At 45.4% G+C, this 24230-nt stretch overlaps 1 protein-coding gene across 1 annotated transcript in view; it reads right to left on the bottom strand.

The window, feature by feature from the left end:
* The window catches only part of FRAS1 (Fraser extracellular matrix complex subunit 1), a 217964-nt gene that overhangs the window by 15409 nt on the left and 178325 nt on the right, over positions 1-24230 (bottom strand). The window contains exons 45-57 of the mRNA XM_054990228.1: positions 22601-22760; positions 21029-21191; positions 19226-19472; positions 17084-17428; positions 16800-16960; positions 14449-14596; positions 11992-12197; positions 10251-10407; positions 9268-9468; positions 7043-7230; positions 5048-5323; positions 3896-4128; positions 2788-2948 (exon numbers count right to left, since the gene is read on the bottom strand). Of these exons, the coding sequence (XP_054846203.1) occupies positions 2788-2948; positions 3896-4128; positions 5048-5323; positions 7043-7230; positions 9268-9468; positions 10251-10407; positions 11992-12197; positions 14449-14596; positions 16800-16960; positions 17084-17428; positions 19226-19472; positions 21029-21191; positions 22601-22760 (2646 nt within the window). The remainder of the gene's footprint in view (positions 1-2787; positions 2949-3895; positions 4129-5047; positions 5324-7042; positions 7231-9267; positions 9469-10250; positions 10408-11991; positions 12198-14448; positions 14597-16799; positions 16961-17083; positions 17429-19225; positions 19473-21028; positions 21192-22600; positions 22761-24230) is intronic.

Genomic DNA, 24230 nt, shown 5'->3' with positions numbered 1-24230 from the left:
GAATACAAGACATGTTGTGTAGCGTTTGTTGTTTGTATGTTGCTCTTCCCTTTTTCCCAGTCCCCCCTTCCCCTCCCCCCCTTGTACTTTTGTAGTCTGTTGTAGTTTTTTATGTTAGATATTAAAAATAAAAAAAAATTACAAAAAAAAAAAGAAATGTAACTATTTCTAACAGATACCATTCCTGTACCTGGTGTTTTTGCAGCATCTTTGGCTTGATGCTGTTCATGCAAAGTCCCAGGCCTAGTTTTCTATTCTGGACAAGGGATTAACTCATAGCACTTGGAAAGTGTCCCTGCAGTTATATAGTAACTGGGGCATTCTTACACATTTTGTAAGCCGTCTTGAGCGGGTCTCGTAAAGAGTCAACACAGAAATGTTTTAAATAAGTAAAATAGCCTGGCTAGCTTCTATTTGCAGGCAAGTGGAGGTGACATCAGCTGGAAGGTAAGGCGGGGAAGGAGGAATGCAGACGGCAGGGGGGTGGACAGGGAAGTTTAGGTGGCCCAGGAGCAAGCCGGGCAAAGTGTCCCTACAGTGCGACAAGCCAGCATCACAAGGCCTAAATTCAGATCTGGCCGGCAACACCAGTAATGGGTGTCAGCTCACCAGTTGCCGCACTGAGTAAGCCAACACCTCGCATCCTGGCCAGCATCCCTGGCCAGCTTTGAACTGAGTGGTCCTTGCCAGTGGGCTTCTATGGCAGTGGCCCAGCAGGGACTTTCCCTGTGGGTTAAATGGCCAGTCCAGCCTTGGCAGAAGGAGCCACAGTGGGAGAGGTTTGGTAGACTAGGCTCAGACTAAACACTGCAGGGGAACCACACATGGTGCCCCCCCCCCCTGGCATCCTGGAACCAGCTTGGTAATGTTTAGAAAATGAAATATACACTGTCAGTCTAATAATAATAATATTAGATTTATATACCACCCTTCAAGACAACTTAATGCCCTCTCAGAGTAGTTTACAAAGTATGTCATTATTATTATCCCCACAACAATCATCCTGTGAGGTGGGTGGGGCTGAGAGAGCTCTGAGAGAGCTGTGACTGACCCAAGATCACCCAGCTGGCTTCAAGTGGAGGAGTGGGGAATCAAACCCAGCTCTCCAGATTAGAATCCTGCCGCTTTTAACCACTACACCAAACTGGCTTTCAGTATATCTTGTTTCCTCCCTCCCCTGCTCCAATCAATTGGCTGATATTTGGAAGGGGTGCGGAATGTGATGGCGTCACACTGGTGTAGTGCGGCAGGACTCTAATCTGGAGAACCAGGTTTGATTCCCAACTCCTCCTGGGTGACCTTGGGTCAGTCACAGCTCTCTCAGAGCTCTCTCATCCCCATCCACCTCACAGGGTGATTGCTGTGCGTATAATAACAACACACTTTGTAAACCGCTCTTAGTGGGCATTAAGTTGTCCTGAAGGGTGGTATATAAATCAAATGTTGTTGTTGTTATTATGTCCCACATTTCTTTTTCCAAACATTTCCGTGCAGGTGAATGGGAGATCTGCAGTAGTCACGTGTTCCCCTAAACATTAAGCTGGGGGCATATTAATCTATTACAGTATAGAATCTAAGACTGATCAGAGTTCCTGATGAATCATTATCTGCAAGGTATCCTGGCACAAGGCTATATGGATTTCAGTCTTGCATTATCTACTTTAAAAAAAAGCAATCAGTAATTAGAATCTCCATCATCTACCACCCATGTGTTCTAGAGGTACAAAGCAAAGAGCGCACAGGGTCCCTTAAACATTAAAGTGCAACCGATTTGTGTTAAGTGATCTTGAGTAATTCGTAATTCTTACTTAAGAATATAAGTACCTCCTTTCTGGATCAGATCCACTTAGTGCAATGTTTGCTGTGATAACCCCAGCTGCAAGCTGGCAGACCATTAGAAAACAAGCTGTGGTCCACGAATGGGACATTCATGTACCTTCTGCCATTCTCTGTCCTAATGTGTCTGTTCAAAGTTCTCCTAGTGGATTTGTGTGTCATTGTTTCTTCCTGTGTTGGACTCCCTTAAAATTCTTTGCTGCTACTTTATCATACAACAAATTCCGTGTGCGTTTGTGTGTGTTTGCGTGAGGGAGGAATGCTGTTTAAAACGCTGACTCAGTGTAAGCCAAAGGAAAAAAGGGAGAGAATCACAGAGCAAGAGCTGACAAAACAACTACATACAACCGTGAATCCTTACTAAGTCTAAATCTAATTAATGTTTATATATTGCATATGAAATAACAAACATTTATATCCACAAACAATACCATATACAAACTACTGAGATACTACCTGCAGATTTTTGCCAGCAAACCTTCCGGAGGATGCGTTTAATGATTTCTAGGAGATCACTGAAGATATTTATTGTACTTTTGTAATTGGTCTATTTATAGTGGGTCATGCACTTTCTTTTAACAAGAGTTTGCAACTGCTCAGGCGGGTATCGACATACGTTCATGGTGTTGTCTGTGGGTATAAATGTTTGTTATTTCATATGCAATATATAAACACTAATTAGAGATTCACAGTTGTATATAGTTGTTTTGTCGATCCAGTGGAAGCAGCAGAAAGGCTTTGCTAGCTGCACTACATGGATGTGAAAATGCCGTGGGCTTCTGCAATCTAAAAGGCTCCCTACCTCCCTTAATCTATCCCTGAAGCCGGGTTCTCTCTAGGGCCAGACCGGAAGGATGGCAACAAAAACATCTGCTTAATTAATGTGACTTTACTGCAGCAGGTTTCAGTTTTTATTGCACCAGCCAACGATTTACGGAGAGGATTTATTACCTGAAATGCCTTTAAGGTCCTGGATGCTGACGAGGTTGGAGCAGACGTGCTGGTGCCTGTAGATGGACTCTGACAGGAGGAAGTGGAGGTTGTGCAGGGGCATGGTGGAGATAAGGGGGAGCATTCCGTCTTGGTGTGGAATCTGCACTGAGATGTGGATTCTGGAATATCGCCAGGAAGCAAAAACGGAAAGAGGAGAAAAAACGAATGGAGCGGGAAGAGGGGAAGAGGAGGAAGAAATGCGTGAGTCAGATGCCCACACTTCATACAGAGAGGGGAACGTGCGGAACAACCTGTATATAGCCCCACAGCTCCCTTCACTTTTCCTCTCTTTCCAAAGACAACAGACTAATAGTTCTAGTGGTGGTGGTAGAGAGTTCCCTCAAGCCGTAGCTGACTTATGGTGACCCCTGGTGGGGTTTTCATGGCAAGAGACGAACAGAGGTGGGTTTGCCATTGCCTGCCTCTGCAACCCTGGTCTTGTTTGGAGGTCTCCCATCCAATTACTAACCAAGGCCGACCCTTCTTAGCTTCTGAGATCCGATGAGATCAGGCTTACCCAGGCTATCCAGGGCAGAACAATGCTTCTAGGACAATATATTTTAAAAATCTGATACTTCCCTCGAGGTTTTATTGCCAAAAATACCAGCAACTTTCGTTTTCAATAACTGGTCATTTAATTAGCAATTCCTAGAATGTTGGTATTTTGGATTTTTTTTAAAAAAAAAGTTAATAGACGGAAGTTGGTTACAAACTGAATGGATTTCATAAAGCAGGGTATATTATTTACTGACAGTTTTGTAATTTTTTGGACTTTGTTCTTCCAAAAAAACAAAGCGTGACAGCATTTTCTCTTTTGTGTATTTCAAAGGCCCGGATCCCATTGATCTGACCCAGTAGCAGAGATGCTTTCCTCCTGGGAAAAGCTCCTTCTTTTAGAGGAATGTGCCTTCTGCTAAAGGAATGCCCAATGGGATGCAGCCAAAAGAAAGAAGCAGCCAGCTGTGTGTGTGCATCGTTCTTTTCTTTCTTGTTTTCTGTAAAAAATGTCACTCAAGCACAATAGCCCATGCCTTTACTGGACTTTGTGTCCCATTGACCTCTCTACCTGTTGGGATGTTCCTTGTGCTTGACATCCAAATATTTCAAAGTGGCAATGAACGACTGTGCCTGGAAGCCCCGAGCAGTCCCAGCCACCACCGGAGTGTGACAGATGGCGCTGTCCGTCCCTATGGTGACTATGTTGCTTCTCAGGGGTGTGCCTGCATGGCCGACCTTATCCACAGCTTTAGCTACACAACGCACATGGAATCGCCGGCTGAAATAGATGCTGTCCAGCACCTGGGGAGAATGAAGAAAAAGCAAATTCTGTGTCTGTTACCTAAGGCTGTTAATTGTCATTTACTGATAGTCTACTTAGCTATAAAAGCTTTCCCCTTTTTATCTACCAACAAGCATGACAACAATAACAATATTAAAATCTTCTAACAAGCAATACAAATAATAAATAATAAATTTATGAAATGCAGATTCTCCCACAGATAGTTTTGTGTGTCTTAAAATCTGCCCGTATAGTCCCGCTCAGATGCTGATTATGGCTTTTAATCTGCTGGTTTTATATACTGATTGTTTTAATGGTGTTGGCTGTCTTGTGGTGCTGCTGCTGAAAACTGTTTTTGATCTGATTGCAGTTTTCTTGATCTTAATATACCCTGTAAAACACATGGAATATTTTTTAATATAAAGACTGTGTGCTTTGCATGCACAAGAGCGTAGATTCAATCCATAGAATCTTCAGTAAAAAGATTCACCCTCCCTGAAACTGCTTTCTCCCATTTTCCCTTTTTTTAGTTAGTCTTGTATGTGTGCTGTGTGTTCTTGTGTTCTTGCCCTTTTTATTTCTCTTTAATAAAAAAACCTTTCTGATTGAACATCTGCCTGATTTTTTTGAGAGTTCTCTAAGGGAATAATCCCCATAAACATTGGTGGAGATTCCTAATTGCCACCTCTCGCTTGCCTCCTTAATGCTAATTCTCCCAACCAGTTAAGGAGAACTCCTGTTTGGGTAATAGCTGGAGATATGAAGAATGTAGCATCACTTGTTTCCATTTGTTCTCTTTAACATGCTAATATTTTTATATGCAAGGAAGATTTTATATATTTATACATGCACACCCCTCTGCATTCTGAAGACCAGCAGAGATCAAACCATTTAACTCTGCTAGCTATGTGTAGCTCACCTCTTACACCTTACACGTACCATGTGGTTGACACTGGTGAACGGCGTGTTGTCTGTAATTGTTTCGAAGGGGGATCGGGCTCCGTTTCCATCAGTGGGGGTGGCAACCTCCCAACTGAATTGTATGGAGGATTGGTTGATCCCAGCCTCATTGCAACGCTCCTTCATAACAGAGTACTTGGGGAAGTGAGGGTCACAAGGGGTCACGCAGATCAGTGGGTAGCCTGGAGAGGGAGACTTCTTAGCACTTTCTTTGGTGTCTTCTTCTACGTGGTCATATTCAGACAGGGTAACCACCTATAGGATCACAACACACCATCTGGGACTCGAGAAAAGGGACCTGTGAAGGTTCTCGGTGCAGCAAGACTCATCACTGGTAGCCCTAAAGCTGCATCATCTATACAAGAGAATTGCAGTGCACAATCTGACTATCTGGATTCTAGTTGCCCAGAGTACAATATTATTCCCCTACTGGCCTAGGAGCCTTTATAAGCACCACAGAATTCTGAGCAAGAAGGTAGTGGTCTTATCCTTTGGAAACATAAATATCTCATCTACTAGAAATTTAACCATTTTCTGTTAAAACGTTTGAACAGCATTATTTGAGTCCAGTGGCACCTTGGAGACTAACAAAATTTTCAGAGTGTATGCTTTCAGAGCAGTCTTTTGTCTGAAGAAGGGAGCTCTGACTCTCAAAAGCTTACACTCTGAAAATCTTGCTGGTCTCTAAGGGGCCACTGGACCCAAATCCTGCTGTTCTACTTCAGACTGACACGGCTACCCACTATTACCCACGGCTAAACTATTAAAGCATTTGTATTTGTTCCTGCTGGAGGGCATCAACATTGATTTAGGAAGGCATGCAAAGCCCTTTTATTTCAGAAGGCTGTTAACTGAGGCAACTCCTAAAGTTCACTTGGAAGTTAAAAAGTTCTATTATGTCTGGATGAATTTGCTTCTACTGTATTTTGACTGTTGAGACTTTTTTATTCTGTGGCTTGATTAATCAATGAATACCACATCTGTTCTATGCTGTATTTCTTTTCTGTTCTGCACAGTATTTCTTTTCAATATACCTTGACGTGCAGCAGATGGTGTTTTTTCCAAAGTGAGGCAAACTCTAGGACTCGGTAAATGTCAACTTGTATGAAACGCTGGCATACAAAGTATGGTGAAAAAAAAATCAGGCCTTGGGGTTGATCAGTGGTAGCTCAAGATTGTGAGATCCAATGTGATGTAGTGGTTAGAGTATCGGATTAGGATCCGGGAGATCCAAGTTCGAGTCCTCATTCTGCCATGGAAGCTCGCTGGGTAACCTTGAGCCAGTCACACTCTCTCAAGCTAACCTAACTTAGGCAGAGAGTGTGTCTGGCCCAAGGTCACCCACCAAAGTGCCATGGCAGAGCAAGGATTCAAACTTGGGTCTCTCAGATCTTAAGACTGACACGCTAGCTCCCTCATTACAGAACTGGCCTGAGGCTGACTTTGTCACATCAAGAATCACAGAATCACAGAGTTGGAAGGGGCCATACAGACCTTCTAGTCCAACCCCCTGCCCAATGCAGGATCAGCCTAAAGCATCCCTGGCAAATATTCATCCAGTCTCTTCTTGAAAACTGCCAGTGAAGGGGAGCTCACCACCTCCCTAGGCAGCTGATTCCACCTTAGAACTACTCTGACTGTGAAAAGGTTTTTCCTAATGTCCAGCCGGTACCTTTGTGCATGTAGTTTTAGCCCATTGCTTCGCGTCCTACCCACTGCTGCCAACTGGAACAGCTCCTTGCCCTCCTCCAAATGACAGCCTTTCAAATATTTAAAGAGAGCAATCATGTCCCTCCTCAATCTCCTCTTCTCTGAACTAAACATTCCCAAGGCCCTCAGCCTTTCCTCGTAGGGCTCAGTCTCCAGACCCCTGATCATCCTCGTCGCTCTCCTCTGCACCCTCTCGATTTTGTCTGCCTCCTTTTTGAAGAAGTAACATGAAAGCTGGTTGCTCATTCTGGTTAAGTCACTTACAACAGGAGGTGCTGGTAAAATGAGGCTTCCAGCTGCTTCCTGGTCCAGAATGGTCACGATGGTCGTGGTGATCTCCCCCAGGACTGCCTCGATGGGATCATCGGGTCCCAGCACCAGTGAAAAGGACTCGTGCCATTCCCTGTCTTCATTGGACATGATTTCTACCTTAAACATGATGTGATCCACCCCTGCAAGAAAGGAAATGAAAGAGGGCTGAGACAGGCTGCCGCAACGTATCTTTTGATGGGGCTTTAAATGCTTCCATAAAGCGATGCTGAGGTCAGACCGACTAAATCACTGTCATAAAACAGCACAGAACTACACCGTTTTTTCCTTAACCTCCCCCCCTTGGCTCTAATGACTTGGCTAAGGAGCTGTTGTATACAGCACACCATCTGATGGATCATTTGGCAGATTTACTAACAGATGCTGTGTGAGGATTAATGGTGCCTGTCTCTTTTTAACAAAAATCTATGATCCAAAATATAACTCCTAGTCCTGTTTGGTTGCACAATTGTGAAGTGAAGAGGGTGAGATTTCATGCAAGGTCTTTGTTCTCATCAGGGCTTTTTTTCAGCTGGAACGCAGTGGAACGGAGTTCTGGAACCTCTTGAAAATGGTCACATGGGCTGGTGGCCCCGCCCCCTGATCTCCAGACAGAGGGGAGTTCAGATTGCCCTCTGCACTGCTCCAGCGGTGCAGAGGGCAATCTCAACTCCCCTCTGTCAGGAAATCAGGGGGCGGGGCCACCATCCATGTGACCATTTTCTCTGAGGGCAACCCACTGAGTTCCACCACCTCTTTTCCCAGAAAACAAGCCCTGGTTCTCATTGGGAAAAGAGCTGGCAAAAACCATTCCTGAAGGGTTTAGGGAGAAAAGGAGGCGTGTACTACAGCTCAACCATAAAGATGGGGAGGCAAAGAAGCTAATGGCCAAGGAGCCAGCATGGCTAGGGTAGAAATGGGAGTTAGGCAGAGACATAGGAAATCTTCAACAGGAGTAGATAAGACAGAGAACCAAGTGATAGGGGGGAAATGGACATGATTTGGCCATCATTAAACAATTTTGATGCACAGGAATCAATAAGGGGAATTTAAGCAAATGTTAAGCCTTCCCACTAACATCAATGGGATTTTTACCTTCAGAAGCCCATTATGGTCTTCAGGGACTCAGAAGATGAACTTGGGAATTAATCATATACTACAGTCCCTACAGGATTTCCTGCCTGGTTGGGATAACTTAAATCCCGTTTCCCTCCAAACCCCAACTCTTTTTTCCCCATTGTTGTGAACTGTTAAACTGAGGGTGTTTTTCTCATTTCAGCATACCATCCAACTATTCAATTGGACCATGCTGAATGGGAAGAAAAGAGGGAGAAATCTTTTGTCCATTACAGGAGGGATATAAATGAAGTAGGTAAAGGTAAAGGTGCAAGCACTGTGCAAGCACTGAGTCATTCCTGACCCATGGGGGAAGTTGCATCACGACGTTTTCTTGGCAGACTTTTGTTAGGGGGTGGTTTGCCATTGTCTTCCCCAGTCATCTACACTTTACCCCCAGGAAACTGGGTACTCATTTTACCAACCTTGGAAGGATTGAAGGCTGAGTCAACCTTGAGTCGGCTATGTGAACCCGGCTTCCGCCAGGATCGAACTCAGGTTGTGAGCAGAGCTTGGGCTGCAGTATTGCAGCTTACCGCTCTGTGCCATGGGGCTCTTATAAATGAAGTAAATAAAGGATAAATATAGCTGAATACGGGGGAAGGGGAGATAAAATGTAGGTTTGTTGGTGGGTAGAAAGGAGAGCAGAAAAGAGAGAATAGTGAGGGTACAAAGTTGCCAGGAAGAGGGAAAGAGGAAACAGTGTGGGGAAGGGAATATAAGGGGAAAAAGAGGTATCCGTGCAAGTCTTTGCGGGTTCCCAACTGTACAACGGAGCCCAGCCCAGTGATTGGCACCATGCAACTACACAGCTGGGCCTAGCCTGGCTCAGCAGCAGGAGAGACTGCCAGTGGGAGGGGAGAGAAAGCTGAAAACAGGGGAAAGATAAAGGTAGGTTGGCTGGTGGGTGTTAAGGAGAGAAGGAAGCAGGGAGAGTGGAGCAGATATAGCAGTTTTCAGGAAAGGGAAAGAGCAGGGGGAGGGAAATGAGTCCCCCCTCAAGTCCTTGCAGCCTCCGCTTGTAAAGATCTACCATTAATAAAATAAATACATGTATGCTTTACCAGGGCTAAACTTCAGGACTCGACTTTTCGGGTAGTAATCAATCCCTGACTGAGCTGAGCCATCTCGAGTGCTGCAGCGGACCTTCGAGGTCCTGTTCTGGTCCCCTCTTCGGATCACCTTGACGTTTAGGAAAGCCACACCCTCTGGCCCTGGAGGTTCACGGATCTGGTAGGCAGTTTCTTCAAATTCGATGGTGGGTGCTAGAAAAATGGAAAGAGGAGACCCGAGAAGGCCTGACAATTACCAGTTTTGTTCATTTCCGGACATGCACAAGTGAAATTAATAGCGTGGATTTATTTTCAAAAGTGAAAAATAGTAGCAACAAAAGAAAAAAAGAAAAAGAAAATTCAGAATCCAGAACAGCTGCAGCGTTTGCTTGCTGTACAGCAGCTTTTAAATTAATGCCCAAAAGTCCAAGATGAAAAGATTTGGGGCATTTAGAAAAAAGGATAACTAAGAGAGGACATGGTAGAGGGGAAGGGACAGAAGAATGTTTTCTCCCTGTCCTGTAACACTAGAACTTGGTGATGTATTGAAATGGATTAGTAGTAGATTCAAGACTACTTTCACTTGATTACTACCAGCTTAGAGGGATTTAAAAGGGGAGTAAACCAATTCTCAGAAGACAGGCCTATGGATACCTATTAGCCATTATAAATAAAACCTCCATGTACAAAGTCAATCTACCTCTGAACACCAGTTTGGGACATTTTGGTTTTTTGTCTTCATATCTTGCTTGTGGTCTTCTTGGAAGCACTTGGCTGCCATGGTTTGAAAGCAGATGTTAAATCCGATGGATATTTCATCTGATCCACCAGGGTTCTTACCACGTTCTTATCGGCCTGCAAGTTCCTGAACCACAACTACCTTCCTGCCTTAACAAAGACAAAGCACCCCAGTAGCACTGCTGCCGTTTTCTTCCCTGTTGATTGTCACAAAGCAGCCATGCAGTTATCCTTAAATGTAGACCATTTCCTCTTACCATCTTCATCATTGGCGATTACGACAACAGCCATATTGTTCTTCCCAATGGTAGCTCCACTCCAGTGGTTTCCAAGAGCGTTGCTTAGATATATCTGAAACTTCTCCTCTGGTTCAAACGCAGAGTCGTCATTAATATAGATAGTGCAGTTCTTCACCTAGATCCAAGGAAGTCACTGGTTAAGGTCTAAAAATCAACTGGCCCAATTTATCTGAACGATTCTTTGCAACTTGGAATTACAGTGTCAACAGGGATCAGGGTCAGAAGATGGAGAGTTTATCTCTGACTTGATCAATTAGATCTAAACCAAAGGTCATGATCAAAGAAACATCACATTAGAAGGTGCTAGAAGGTCGTCAGGGCTTAATTTTCACAGAGGTGATAAATTTGTGTCTGAGCTGTACCACTTCAGACAGCAGAAAGGGCACACATGACTATGGTACAGCATAGTGCTTAAGTAGCTGAGCAGCGAATCAGCACTCTGCTGGTTTGAATCCCACTACTACCAGGTGGCCTTGTGTGAGCCACTCCTCTCAGCCCCTGCTCCCCAGCTGTATAATGATAACACTGACTTTGTTCACGGCTCGGTGTGTGAAACTAATCTGCCCAGAAGAGCGGTATATAAGCACCTCGTTATATATCCCAAAAGGTTCAGTCCACATGGAAAACTAGCAATTGAGAGATGGATTCTAGCCTAGCCATCTCCCCGCCATGCTAGATCTGTATGTGTAGGGAATGGTTTCTACACTCTGCAGAGGTACACCCCAGAGATAGGTTTACCGCCTCAAGGTTCATCGTGCCAAAAATTAAACCCAGGGTTCCGAAACTGGTGGTTTTTGTGTATTAGCAACGCATTGTTATTTTTATTGAGTGCATCATTACATTAGTGTTGGTTCTTACCTTTAAAGCCCTGAGTGGGTTGGGACCGGCATATCTTCGGGACCGCCTCCCCCTGTACATTCCCCGGAGATTGCTCCGATCAGCGAATAAATATTTACTTGTGGTCCCCAGCCCTAAGGAAGCCCGCCTCGCTTCAACCAGGGCCAGGGCCTTTTCAGTCCTGGCCCCAGCCTGGTGGAACGCTCTGTCAATGGAAACCCGGGCCCAGCGGGACATATTATCGTTCCGCCGGGCCTGTAAGACAGAGCTGTTCCGCCAGGCGTTCGGTGATTGAAGGGGGCGGTGCCATGTCGGCCTCCCACCTTTGGGGTGGGGAAGGTTCTCCCCACCACTGCACCTTGTTAATTTGTTTTATTATTTGTATACTGATTTTAGTTTTTGTTTTTATCGATTTTAACTGTTCACCGCCCAGAGCCCCTGGGGATGGGCGGTATATAAATTGAATAAATAAATAAATTAATAAATCATTGCATTATTTTTCTATATAGCTCCAATGCAACAGAGGAAATAAATGAGTATTAACAGTAAGGAACTGGTGGGAAGAAAAGTCAGACGATGGAGGGTGGCCCATTTGCAGTGGGGCAGAAAACAGAAAAGCAAGGAAGAAGCTCCATTCTGCCAAGACCTCCTAGACAACTATTTCCCTGACAATAATTCCAGAGGGGCAGCTGGTTGCAGGAAAAATAAAACTGACATCCAGTGGCACTTTAAACGCTAACAGAATATATTCTAACACAAGCTTTCATGAGTCAGACCTCACTTCCTCAGATGCGTGCAGTACATCTCCGTAGGAGATACAATAATACTTCAATGTCACAAGCAAAAGAAAGGGCTCCCTTACCTTCTCTCCTTTCAGAAAAGTGATACGCGACTCTTCAGCATTTCGCCTTTCCTCAAAGTCCTCCGTGACTTTTGCCGTTTGACTCTGGGTATAACACCTGACGGAGGACTCATAGCTCAGGTCTCCAGTACGCATGATAGGAATGTGCAAGATTCCATCCTTTTCTTTGGCCGGGAACCGATCTTTATTAAACTGCATACTTGGTACTGAAGAAGGAAGAAGAGGAATAGTTGGTTTTATACCCTGCCCTTCACTACCCGAAGGAGTCTCGGAGCAGCTTTCAATCACCTTCTCCTCCTCTCCCCACAACAGACACCCTGTGAGGTGGGTGGGGCTGAGAGAGCTCTGAGAGAGCTGTGACTGACCGAAGGTCACCCAGCTGGCTTCAAGCAGAGGAGCAGGGAATCAAACCCAGTTCTCCAGACAGTCTTAACCACTACACCAAACTGGTTCAGCCTCAGGCAACACTTATTAGAGTTAAACTCTAAACAGGTCTGTGACATGCTAAAAAATACGACAGGACTAGAGTTTCTGCAGCAGAAGAGGAACATGAGAAGCTTAGTTCTACCTATAATTTTTATCCCACCCTTCTTTCAGGAACACAGACCAGGCTCCTCTGTCTATTTTGTCCTCACACAAACCCTCCAAAGTAGGGTTAGGCCGAGAGACAGTGATGGGCCCCAAATCACCCAGTAAGCTTCCATGGCCAGACTGGGATTTTAATCCAGATCTCCAATATCCTAGTCCAACACTCTAAGCATTATACCACACAGCTCTCACTAGCAGGGCTCATTTCATCAAAAAAGAGCTGGAGGAACTCATTAGCATATGTCACGCCCCTTAACATCATTGGAAGTGTGTCATTAGCAAAACTGATTTGCATATGTCACACCCCCTGACATCTCCTATCCTGGCTGTTTTGGACCCAATCCTGGCCATTCAGGGCTGAAATTGGGCCCAAAATGACAAAAAGGGGCTGAAAATGGCTGAAAAGGGGCCCAAAATGGTCAGGATCGGGCCGCTGCTGAGCAGGAGAGTGATCTACCACCTATCAGGGCCTGATCCGGGCCGTTTCGGCCCCAATCCAGGCTGAAACAGGCCCAAAATGGCTGAGAGTCAGGTGGGCGGGGCCACCTGACATGTGACCTCTTTGGGGAACTGCCGGAACTGCGTTCCTGCGCGTTCCCTCTCGAAATGAGCCCTGCTCACAAGCAACAAACCAACCAAGTCCCTTGACAGAATTCTGCCAAAAAATTAAAAGCCACTCTGGTAAACTGTTTAGCTTGTTTCTACAAACCCAGACTAATATGTTTCAGAAATAGCAATGGAGGCTTCTGTTTTAAGGAAGAGAGGCTCTTTGTTTTCCCACCGAGACCCAGGCAGGTTACAAAGTAAGGGAGCTGCTGCCCTTCTCTGTTGCTCTACAGAGGGCCAAATGGGTGTGCTGCAGCTTTCAGACCCCACAGGATGAAGTGATATGAGGTCCCATCTATTTTACTTCATACATGTTATTGGTAATGCTGCATTTATTTTATGTACTATCATAAATATATATGAAAAAAACGAAATCCTGCCCTCAAGTCATAGTTGACTTATGGCGACCCCTGGCAGAGTTTGTGTGTGTGTGTGTTTAAAATAATTTTTATTGCAAAAAGAAAGAAATTTAAAATGCCATACATTTCCAAATCGCATAATCAAATCATTTTTTCTTTTTGTTTTGAACCAACTCACTCTTAACAGAGAAAATTACAAACCAACAGTCATTCCAATATTATAGGTAGGCATGTGCATTTGTGTGTGTGTGTAAGCCAGCTATCAACAACCTGAAACTGGAGTTACATTCCACCAGTAAACTAAAAATTATGTTTCTAGCAGAGTTTTCATGGCAAGAGACTAACAGAGATGGGTTTTCCATTGCCTGCCTCTGCAACTCTGGTCTTCCTTGGAGGTCTCCCATCCAATTACTAACCGAGGCTGACCCTGCTTAGCTTCTGAGATCTGATGAGATCAGGCTCTCCTGGGCTACCCAGGGCATTAGATATATACAAGCCCTATATAATTGGTGGCTTCCGCCCACTTCCTCCTTTTAAGCAAAATTTCTCAGTGGCAAGTTGAGTTCCGGCAGGCTGCCTTAGAAGACCTTGTCCAAGAGCTCTGTGTGAACCTCCAGAATGGATGGCATTCGCAAGTGTTGATATTAAGACCAGTTCCTATGCTTGAATTCACTGTGTGTGTTGGCTTCCTGCCCGTGGAAGGAAGCATTTGCAAGCCATCACAAATTGCATGTCAAAATTATTACTCTTTATGTAGTGAGCAATGGTGGTTACTGCTCATGTTCCAATGCGCATGATCAGGCAGCAGGGATTTCAAGGGACTTGCCTCCTTTAGCGGGCAAGAATGTGCCATGAGCGAAGGCATCTGAGCGGCATTTAGAGATGGTTTCACTGATCATCTTACCATCTTGGAAGGCGTCATTAATGGCTACCACGGCTTGGAAAGGTTTGGCCAGTTCCGCTCCCTGCGGCGAGCTTAAATAGACCACGAATGTTTCCACCCCTTCAATCACTGGGTACTGAGCGTCATCCAGGATGGTCAAAGTGCAGTACTAATAGAATCAAAAAGAATACAAAAGGACTGGTCTTCTCAATACAGATAAAACTTTTCGACTGTGCAGCTGAGCCGAGAGAACAATTCTAAGCCCTCCTAGGTCTATAAACAGCAATGCCTTTCGAAACAGGAGCACACGCCATGAGGGGGCATCTTGCTCGTTCCAGAGACGAATCAGTGAACAGCTAAAACTGTTCAGTTCGTTAGATTTCTCTGATGTCTGGACATAAGCAAATGCACCAGACCACAGCTCCATCAAACTCGGCATTGTTTACTCTGACTAGCAGAGACTCAGACAGGCAAAGATGCTTCCCCAGTACCTACTACAGTAGCTTTCTTCACTGGAAACACGCACGGAAAGCTGGTATTCTAACACTGAGCTATGGGACTGACGACCATATGAAGCCACCTTATCCGGACTCCATGGTCCTAGCTCAATTTGCTTACTCCAAACAGCAGTAGCCCTCTGTGGTTTCAGGCAAGGAAGAATCTCTTAATTAATTAAAGATGATAGGGTTTGAACCTGGGACCTTCTGTTTGCAAAGCAGAGGCTGTGCCAGTGAAGTCCTCACCTTGGAACACGGGAATATTCGGTACCAAATTTTTCAAACTAGGGTCTAATTTTTATTCTAGATTACAAACGGGGGCACTGGCATGCTTCATTTTTATATATTAAAAGGTTTACATGTCTTTATTTGTCTTCCCAGAACAAGAGAAAGGGATCCCACTTGCAGCTGGAGGCCAGTTAATATTACAACCCAGAATCTTGCAGGAGAAAGGGGTCTTTCGCCCTGATAGCCAGAGCTCTGCAATGTAACTGTGCTTTTTAAGGAAACACTTCCGGGAGACCCCTGCCATTGTCAGCTATAGTGCAGGCTGCACCCAGGGGCAGTGGTGGGTCCTTAGTGCTTCCCTTCATGATGATGTGGTGGTGATGGTGGAAAGTGCCTTCAAGTCAGAGCTGATTTATGGCCACCCCCGGCCACCCCCGGGGCAAGAAATGAACAGAGGTGGTTTGCCATTGCCTGCCTCCATATAGTGACCCTGGTCTTCTTTGGAGGTCTCCCATCCAATTAGGCCTGCCTGGGCTATCCTGGTCTGGGCTGTGACGATGTCCCTGCCATTATATTAGCAGAAGAGGGGAAGGGAACATTGCTGCATACTACCCACCCCTGCTCTATGGAGAACGCTGTGATTGCAACACAGAGGATTAATTTTTCAAGGAATGCTCCATCCCCTCTTGGGGCACACAATTGAGGATTAATTTCGCTGCGTGTTACGTTTACACTATGCACAGTTTCATGGAGCTATGGAAATGCCAAGTGGTGAATTTTGGGGATCGGATGCTTTGAATAATTAAAGAAAAGGCCAGGTATAGGGTATACACTGAAAAGGGAGAAAAAACCCTTAAAATTCTACACCGAACCTGTATAACTTATCTGTTGAACGTATGACGTTGTCTAATACTGTATCAGACCTTTGGTCCATCAAGGTCAGTACTGTCTACTGAAACTGGCAGTGGCTCTCCAGAGTCTTGGGCAGAGATCTTTCATGTTACCTGGTACCACATCCTTTAAATGGAGATGCCGGGGATTAAACCTGGGACCTTCCACATGCCAAGAAGATGCTCTAGCCCTGAACCACAGCCTCTCCCACCCTGCGTTACAAAAATCCAGAGATACATTTCAGACCGGCTCATTCTTTTATTTTTAGAGCACTGAGTCGTCATCCATTCGTAACTCAGATGCAGTCTGCATAAATCTACCATCAGTGTCAATGATCATTGGGGAAAATGGGCACGCACTTGCTTCTTTTGCATAATGCCATCTGTTTCTGCTGGTTACGGGGAGGAGGAAAGCGCTATCTGTGAGACGGTCTACTGGGAATCCCCTCCTGAGATCCCCCCAGCCTTTGGGTACACCCTGTCAAGTCTGCTATTTGCACTACATGAAAGGCCGGGAAGTTGCTTCTTATCAAAGTGAAATGGAGATTCTTCAGATGCTAAATTCCGTACCAAATTCTGTGCCTGGAGGGAGATGGGTTCAGCGGTTTCTTTCCACCCACACTTTCCCCGGCTCGGTCTGGCGGCCTGCTGAAGTTGCTTTTTGTTTTAACAAGCACAGTAGAGGATAATCGCACAGAACTTTAGTTAGGCCCAGAAGGCCAACAATTCTGGGAAAGCAAGACACTCAGCTTAATACCTCTTCGGTTCTGCCTGGGCGGAAGTCCACTTTCTTTGAACTGGGAATGTAATCGATTCCTGGTGTAGCGGAAGGTGGATCTGATGTCCGAGTGGCACACCACACAGAGGTGGGGGTGGAGAGGTCAGGTCCATGCCTGGTCACTGGGATTTCAATAATCCCTACAAAAAGGAACACACACATGCACAAGCATTTGGCATCGTCTTTTGCATAACTGTGATGTTACGCACTTAGCAAAGGTGACTTTAAAAATACTCAAGAGGGAAAGAATTCCAACATGTTACCTGCATCCTCGCTGACAGTAAAAGTAGCATTTCCAAGGGACACTGTTGAGGCATCGTTGGGCCCGCTGATCATAACCTTGGCTGATGCAATGCTCCCGATGCGCGCATTCTCCGATGCATCGGCAAGAGCGATTTCAAATTCTTCCTCCTCTTCGTACACGCTGTCATCAATCAGTTTCACATCACAGGTTGTCATCGTTACACCAGGCCCCAGCACAACACGGTTCTCATTGGACATTCCTCTGGACTTAAAGTCCGAACCAGACTCCAGCGCCTGCACGCTGCTGCCTTTAGCGCTTTTGGGGACTGTGTAGCAAATTGCAGACACGATGCTGCTGGAGTCTCCTGTGACATAATGAACAAAGGAGCTGCAGTACAAGGGGCTGATGGCACATACCTGACGTTGGGCCTAGTCTGGCTTAGTGCTCCTAAAGGAGTCTACTGATTGATCATAGGCAGAGCCAGAGGACATGTGATCAACTTAACTAGGGCCGTTTCCAGACGGCTTACCGGCCCCCGGAACGTCGCACCACGTTGCGGGGGAAACGCAACGTCGCGCAAAACTCACGCGAGAAAACGCGGTATTTCGCGTTTTCCCCGCAACATGGCGCAATGTTCCGGGGGCCGGTAAGCCATCTGGAAATGGCCTTGTTTAACTCTTTAGACACACTTGTGCCTTGAACGTCATACTGCAGCACTGAAATAGGCCAATTCGCTTGGATTACCATATATGGCAGGGGTGGGCAATTGTTTTGGCTCGGGGGCCACTTTGTGGGAGCGGAGGTTAGCGGAGGGCTGCACCTTTTAAAATGATTGCATTCATTAATTAACTTTGCATTTCAGAAAAGGTATAAATTGTATCATACAAATCAATAAATATAAATTAAATAAAATAGTGGTAGTTTTATTCAATTTATTTATTGCGCTAATTTCATATCTATATCTCGGTTCAAGGTGGATTTTTCTGACTGTCTTGGCAGGCCACAAAAAACTGTGTAGCGGGCCGCATGTGGCCCACGGGCTGCAATTTGCCCACCCCTGATATATGGAATAGGCTGCCTTCAGTATAAAAGGGGCAGGAGCTTTGTTTTCTGGGAGGAACCTGAGGTAACTTCCTTTGTGTTAAGAACTTGTTTCTCCCTTTATTGCAATAAAGACTTTCTGTACTCCTTCTGCTCCACCTGCCTTCTCCTTAATTGGGCCAGGAGTGGGTGGGGCCCGTTTGGGCTAACAGGGTCTTCTCTGAAAGACCCCTTCTTGAGAGTCAGTGTGGTGCAATGTTGACTATGTCAGACTAAACTCTTGGAGTCCGTCCCCCAGGGTTCAAATTCCACCCTGTCCCCAAATTGGGGCCATTCATTCTTGGGCCATTCATTCTTTCCCAGCCTAACCTACCTCACAGGGTTGCTGTGAGAAAAAGTGAGGTATGGAGAACATATATGCTGTCCTGAGCTTCCTGCAGGAAGGGTGGAATAAAAATGTACTAAATAGGATTCTACTGAATGAGATACTCCCATGTTGGTCTACTCTGACAGGCAGAAGTTTCCCATGACTTCAGACAGACATCCTGCTGAGGCCAGCTGCCTGAAATCCTTTAGCTGGAAGAGCAAAAGAAGATTGTCTTGCATGGAGCTGCACTTAACCAAAAGATCTTTTTCTTCCTGATCATTTAAGATAAAAATAACTCTGTTCTCCTTTGCATCTCTCTTTCTTTCTTTCTCTTTAAAAAGAACATTAAACAAACAAACATGAAGCTACTGATGCTGGCTGTGGGGCGTATGCCCCAACAGTGGATCTCAACCCACCCGGTGTGGACCAATAGACTAAATAACTGTTTGTGTGAACAGGGCCTGGGACAGAATTTGATAGCCCACTGTGCAGATGGGCAAAAGCAGGGCTTTTTTCCAGCAGGAACGCAGGGGAACGGAGTTCCGGAACCTCCATGCCACGGAGTTCCATGCCACCCGCACGGAGGGCAATCTCAACTCCCCTCTGTCTGGAGATCAGGGGGCGGGGCCACCAGCCATGTGACCATTTTCTCCAAGGGCAACCCACTGAGTTCCACCACCTCTTTCCCCAGAAAAAAAGCCCTGGGCAAAGGGACCACCTGATTTGCTTGCTGGGAGCTCTCATACAACAAACCTTTCCTTTCAATGGGAGCAGAGAGGATGCCAGCGCTCTCGCTGATGTGGTAGACTTTCTTGTCGAACTGTATGGTGGGTTCGTCTTCTGTATCGCTGATGAAAACTTTGGCTGCAGTGATCCTTCCAAGCAAGGCATAGGCTGGCATACTCAGCTCCACTGTGAAGCTCTCCGTGTTTTCGAAGACATCATCATCATTGATAGCAATGGTGCAGGATTTGGTGTCTTCCCCTTCGTCGAACTGTACCTGTATGGTGGTGGTGGTGGCAGTAGTAGGATTTTTGTGCTGCCTGCATATAGAGTATAAGCAGGCCTTTCGGAAGTAGCATGCGCCAGGTCATATCATTTTGCCAGCTCCAGACCTGGAGACAGCACTCTTATTTTGTACCATCTCCAGGACAGTGAGGCATTATTCAAGAATGGTGAGCACCACAGCGCTGCTTGGGTTGACTCACACCTGCCCCAAACCTAACAAACCTCTTTAACCTTTACCATAGTCCTACCTCAACCTACCTCCAATTGAGACATATGTGCCCTGAGACATAAAGCAAATTAATGGAGTGTCAGGGACTCTGGATCGTGAGCTATGCTGGTGTGCTATCTGGGTCTGGGCATTCAGATCACAGAGCACTTTTCAGACACGGAAAGGAACACAAACATGCACCATCAATTCCCAGGATTGATTGGCAGCAAGAAATGTCTGAATTGGACACACCTATTCTACTAGAATGCTAGGCCTTGGCCCTATCTGATCAACCAAACACTGCTTTCTAACTGCTTCACTCGAAACACCTGCCTGAGCCTCAAGTCAGAAATTCAGCAACTCTGGCTCAAGCGCTCAGCTCCTGCAAGTGACTGTAGGGACCCTGCCTTGAAGAAGATGCTCCTAAATCTGAATGTAGCTATAGCTGTCCTGGCCTATGCAGCAACAGCCCTAAATCTGAGTTGCCAGCTTTGAGTGACAGCTCCTGACATCCTCTACAGTGCAGGGGTTCTTAACCTTTTTTGTGACATGGACCCCTTTGGCAGTCTGGTAAAGCCTATGGACCCCTTCTCAGAACAATGTTTTTAAAGGCATAAAATAAAATACATAGGATTACAAAGGAAACCCATTATATTGAAAGCCAGTTCTCAAAATATTTTAAAAAACCCAAATTTGTCATATCGTAAATATGTGCTTCTTTATTAACGCCTTAAATAAGAAAAATGACAAAGAGTCCAGTACCGCCTTTAAGACTAACCAACTTTACTGTAGCATAAGCTTTCGAGAACCACAGTTCTCTTCGTCAGATGCATCTGACGAAGAGAGCTGTGGCTCTCAAAAGCTTATGCTACAATAAAATTGGTTAGTCTTAAAGGTGCTACTGGACTCTTTGCCATTTTGCTACTACCAACTAACACTGCTAACTCCTCTGGATCTTAAATAAGAAAATGCTTTTAAAATATAGGCTAGTTAAAGTTAAATTTTATTTTTTAAAGTGTGAAGGCTGCTGTTGCTTAGCTTGAATAAGAACATTAAACTGGGGGATGATCTTTGATATGGCAACTCGCATGGCATGTTGCACATCCAATCGGTTTCATTCGTGAAAATAAAGATGTAATTTTTTTCCCTATCCAAGTACACAGATTCCCTGACATCTATCCCCAGACCCCTTGGACCTCCCATTAAGAACCCCTGCTCTAGCAATTTTAATAGATTAATGTCAGGGATTCCGGCCACAAAACCCCTTCTCGCTTATCCCAACCATTCGGCTATCTTCCCTCAGCCTCCTATGAAGCGCACCATATATTTTCTGAACCCACCTGGCCCGCATGCTCTACGTAGTCCTGTTCTCCTGGCTGTAAGCCGGAGCTGGATGTGGCAGTTCCCTGCTCCGTACGGCAGAGGACAATAGCATATTGTTTGAGGTTGCCAGTCCTCTTCACAGTTACGCTGACAGAGCCCGCCTTTTCACTGACGTTGTAGCTGGAAACAGAGACAAAATGAGGTATCTTTGAGTCACAGATAAGGCGCAATCTAAAGCAGTGGAGCCTACTGAAACCGGTGAGAATGAGTCCCTCAGTTGTGAACTGGGCCGTTTCCACACGTCTTACCTGCCTGCGGAACATCATGCGAAAGACACAGAAGACAACCTCTTCTTGTGCGAAATCGCGCCAGAAAGACGCTGTTATCCAGGAGTTTTGTGTGAAATCGCACCAGGAAGATGCTGTTATCTGGGAGTTTTGTGTGAAATTGTGCAAAACTCCCAGATAACAGTGTCTTCCTGGTACGATTTCACACGAGAAGACAGTGTCTTCCGGGTCTTTCGCGCAATGTTCCACAGGCAGGTAAGGAGTGTGGAAAAACGGCCCTGGTGTCCCAGTTATTTCCATGGTCCTCACATGCGCTTAACTAGATTGTTCCTAGGTTTAGCAAATTCAGACTTTATACTATCACACTATACTATCAGCCCCTTAGAAAAGAACATGAAAAAGAAAAACATCTTCGCAGAAAACGAACAATGCTAATCTAAATAAATAACTTGTCCCACTGACTGCAGTTCCTTAATGACCCATCATGAGTTATATAAATAATCTCTGACGAAACTGGTGGTCAGTTGTTAGGCTAGTTGGTTCAAATTAGCACATGGAAGTCGCTTTCCCACCAACAGCACATTCACAGCTCTTTGCCTTATGCACGCGTGGGATTTTCTCCTCAGACTCTTCTTTTCCCAACCTCTGCCTTCTTTCCCCTGTAATGACTATTCTTCCAGACCCCTTCTTTCAGCCTTCCCCCAGTACTTCCTCTGTTCTGCTTTCTTCAATGAACATAACACTCTTCTCTCTGCGTCCTAATCCTCCCTGCCTGCTCAATTGTCTCTTTCCCCTCTTCCTGCTAACAACACAAGCTTTTTCTCTCCAAAGGCCCTGTGTATGTTTTTCCTCACCCGTCCTACCTTTTCATCCTTCTTTTCTTCCACTTAGCCGCCTCCGCTATCCTTTCCCTCAGGTATTTAAGCATCCTCCAAACGTCTTTCCCTATTTCTCATCTCATTGAATCTGGCCTCCCTATTTTTTATCTTACTGATCTCCTAGGCCTTCTTCCCACTCAACTTCCCAGTCTTCCTAGCACGCTTGGCCTCCATTCCCCGCTTTCAGATCAAGCTGTTGCTAGATTCTGCTGAAGTTTCTCTTCCCTTCAAAGTGCCTTTTCACTTCTCTCATGGAACCTGCCCCGTCTGTCAGCATTTCATGTCAGCAGTTTGTCAACATTCTGTGGCTTCACAGCTCAGCCAATAGCCACATACAGTATCTTTAGCATACAACGCGCATTGACTGACAGTGTTCAGCACCAGGGAACACTGGCTGAAAGCCATTGCTGCTTGAGTTGCTTACCTGGTATGCTGAAAACTGATAAGAGACCACTGTATATGGAAGACATTGCCGGTGACCACGCTGGGTTTGCTGTCCTTTACCAGGAAATGAAAACTGTCCTCTGTCTCTTGAATCTTCTCCTCATGCAACACATACTGGATCAGTCCCAGGTTCACTTCCTCTGTTAGGAAGAGACTCTTCAGTGAACTATTCCAGAAATTATGGAACAATTTCCCCAGTGCATAAGAGCTTTGTAGACTCAGAGTCTCTCTACATGAGATGCCTCAGCAGGTGTTTATCAAGTGTAGGGAGATGCAATGTTAGCCAGGAACCATAGGTTTAAAAGACAGAGCAGGGTCGAATCCACATTACTCATTCTAAGTCGCATGTTCCCCGCATTCCCCACGCAATCCCGAGTGCCGGTCACATTACCTCATTAAACAGACGCATTTCATTTGCATTTCTCCCGAATATGTGGTCACAGGTTTTCAACGGGAGTTTCACGGTGGCCGTGAACGGGCCAATGCGCAATTTATGCGTTTTTTTTAAAAACCACCCCCCTTCCTGTCTCTCCGGCCGTTCCGAGAGTTCCTATTGGCTGATTCAACTTGCAAGTGCTCCGTAGTCTGCAAAAGACTGTTTTTGACTTCATAGCATTGGATTTATTGATTATGCTGTTTCTGAATCAAATCTGGTAGTTTGAAAAATCATTTTAGGGTGAATGCATCCTCAGAACGGACTCGCGAAACTTCCTTTTTAACTGTTTTTTATGTTTTTTATTTTATATTACTGTAATATCGAAATTATGAAACTTCAGTAAAATTCAGGCACTGAACTGTCCTGAATAGGAAATGCCCACGAAAGCTTCCCACATGCTTCCAAATTTCCAAAAAAGAAACGGGAGAGAGCCATCAGTGCTGTCAGTGGGGGAAAGAGAGGCATCATTATCTTCAATGATGTTTCTTTATAAGGCAAGATCGAAATAACAGAAAAGTGCGCTCAAAAAAATAAAAAAAATGGGCGGGGAAAAAAGGTCCCGCCCAAAAAAGCGGTTTTCGAGCGGCCGTGTGACCGGAGGGACGCGCAAGAAAGACGGATTGGAAGCAGGAATGTGAACAAAGAGGAAAAAATCGCGGATTGGAAGCAAACGGAAGATATCCGATAAACATGCGGGTAATGGGTGAATGTGGATTTGACCCAGGTGGAGATCACTCCTCAGAGGGTTTGTTAATTTCATCTTCACCCCCCTGAAGGCTCTGTCAATTTCACCTCTCCTGTCTAAAACTGTGTGGGATCGCAACCAGAGGGCAGCGAGGAATGGAAATGGGCTGGAGCTGCCTTCCAGAGCCAGGCTTGGACCTGGAGAGGTTTTAATGGGCTGAAGTTTCCCTGCTGGCATTTCACAGCCACACATCTACAGTGTATAGTCAAGCCTTTGTCCTGCTGCCAGCTGTCTTTTTAAACCACCCTTCCCAACTAACATTGCATCTCCCAACACCTGTTCTTCACATGTCAGCAGATGTCTCATGCAGAGAGACTCACAGTTTCTGAATACAAATGTTAGTGGGTCTGGCCCAGGGTTGCCAGCCTCCAGGTAGTGGCTGGAGATCTCCCAGAAATACAACTGGTCTCCAGGCCACATAGATCAGTT

Source organism: Eublepharis macularius, chromosome 10, assembly GCF_028583425.1.
Source record: "Eublepharis macularius isolate TG4126 chromosome 10, MPM_Emac_v1.0, whole genome shotgun sequence".
Lineage (NCBI taxonomy): Eukaryota > Metazoa > Chordata > Lepidosauria > Squamata > Eublepharidae > Eublepharis > Eublepharis macularius.
Note: the sequence above shows the minus strand (reverse complement) of the source record. Positions and strands in the feature narration are given on the sequence as shown.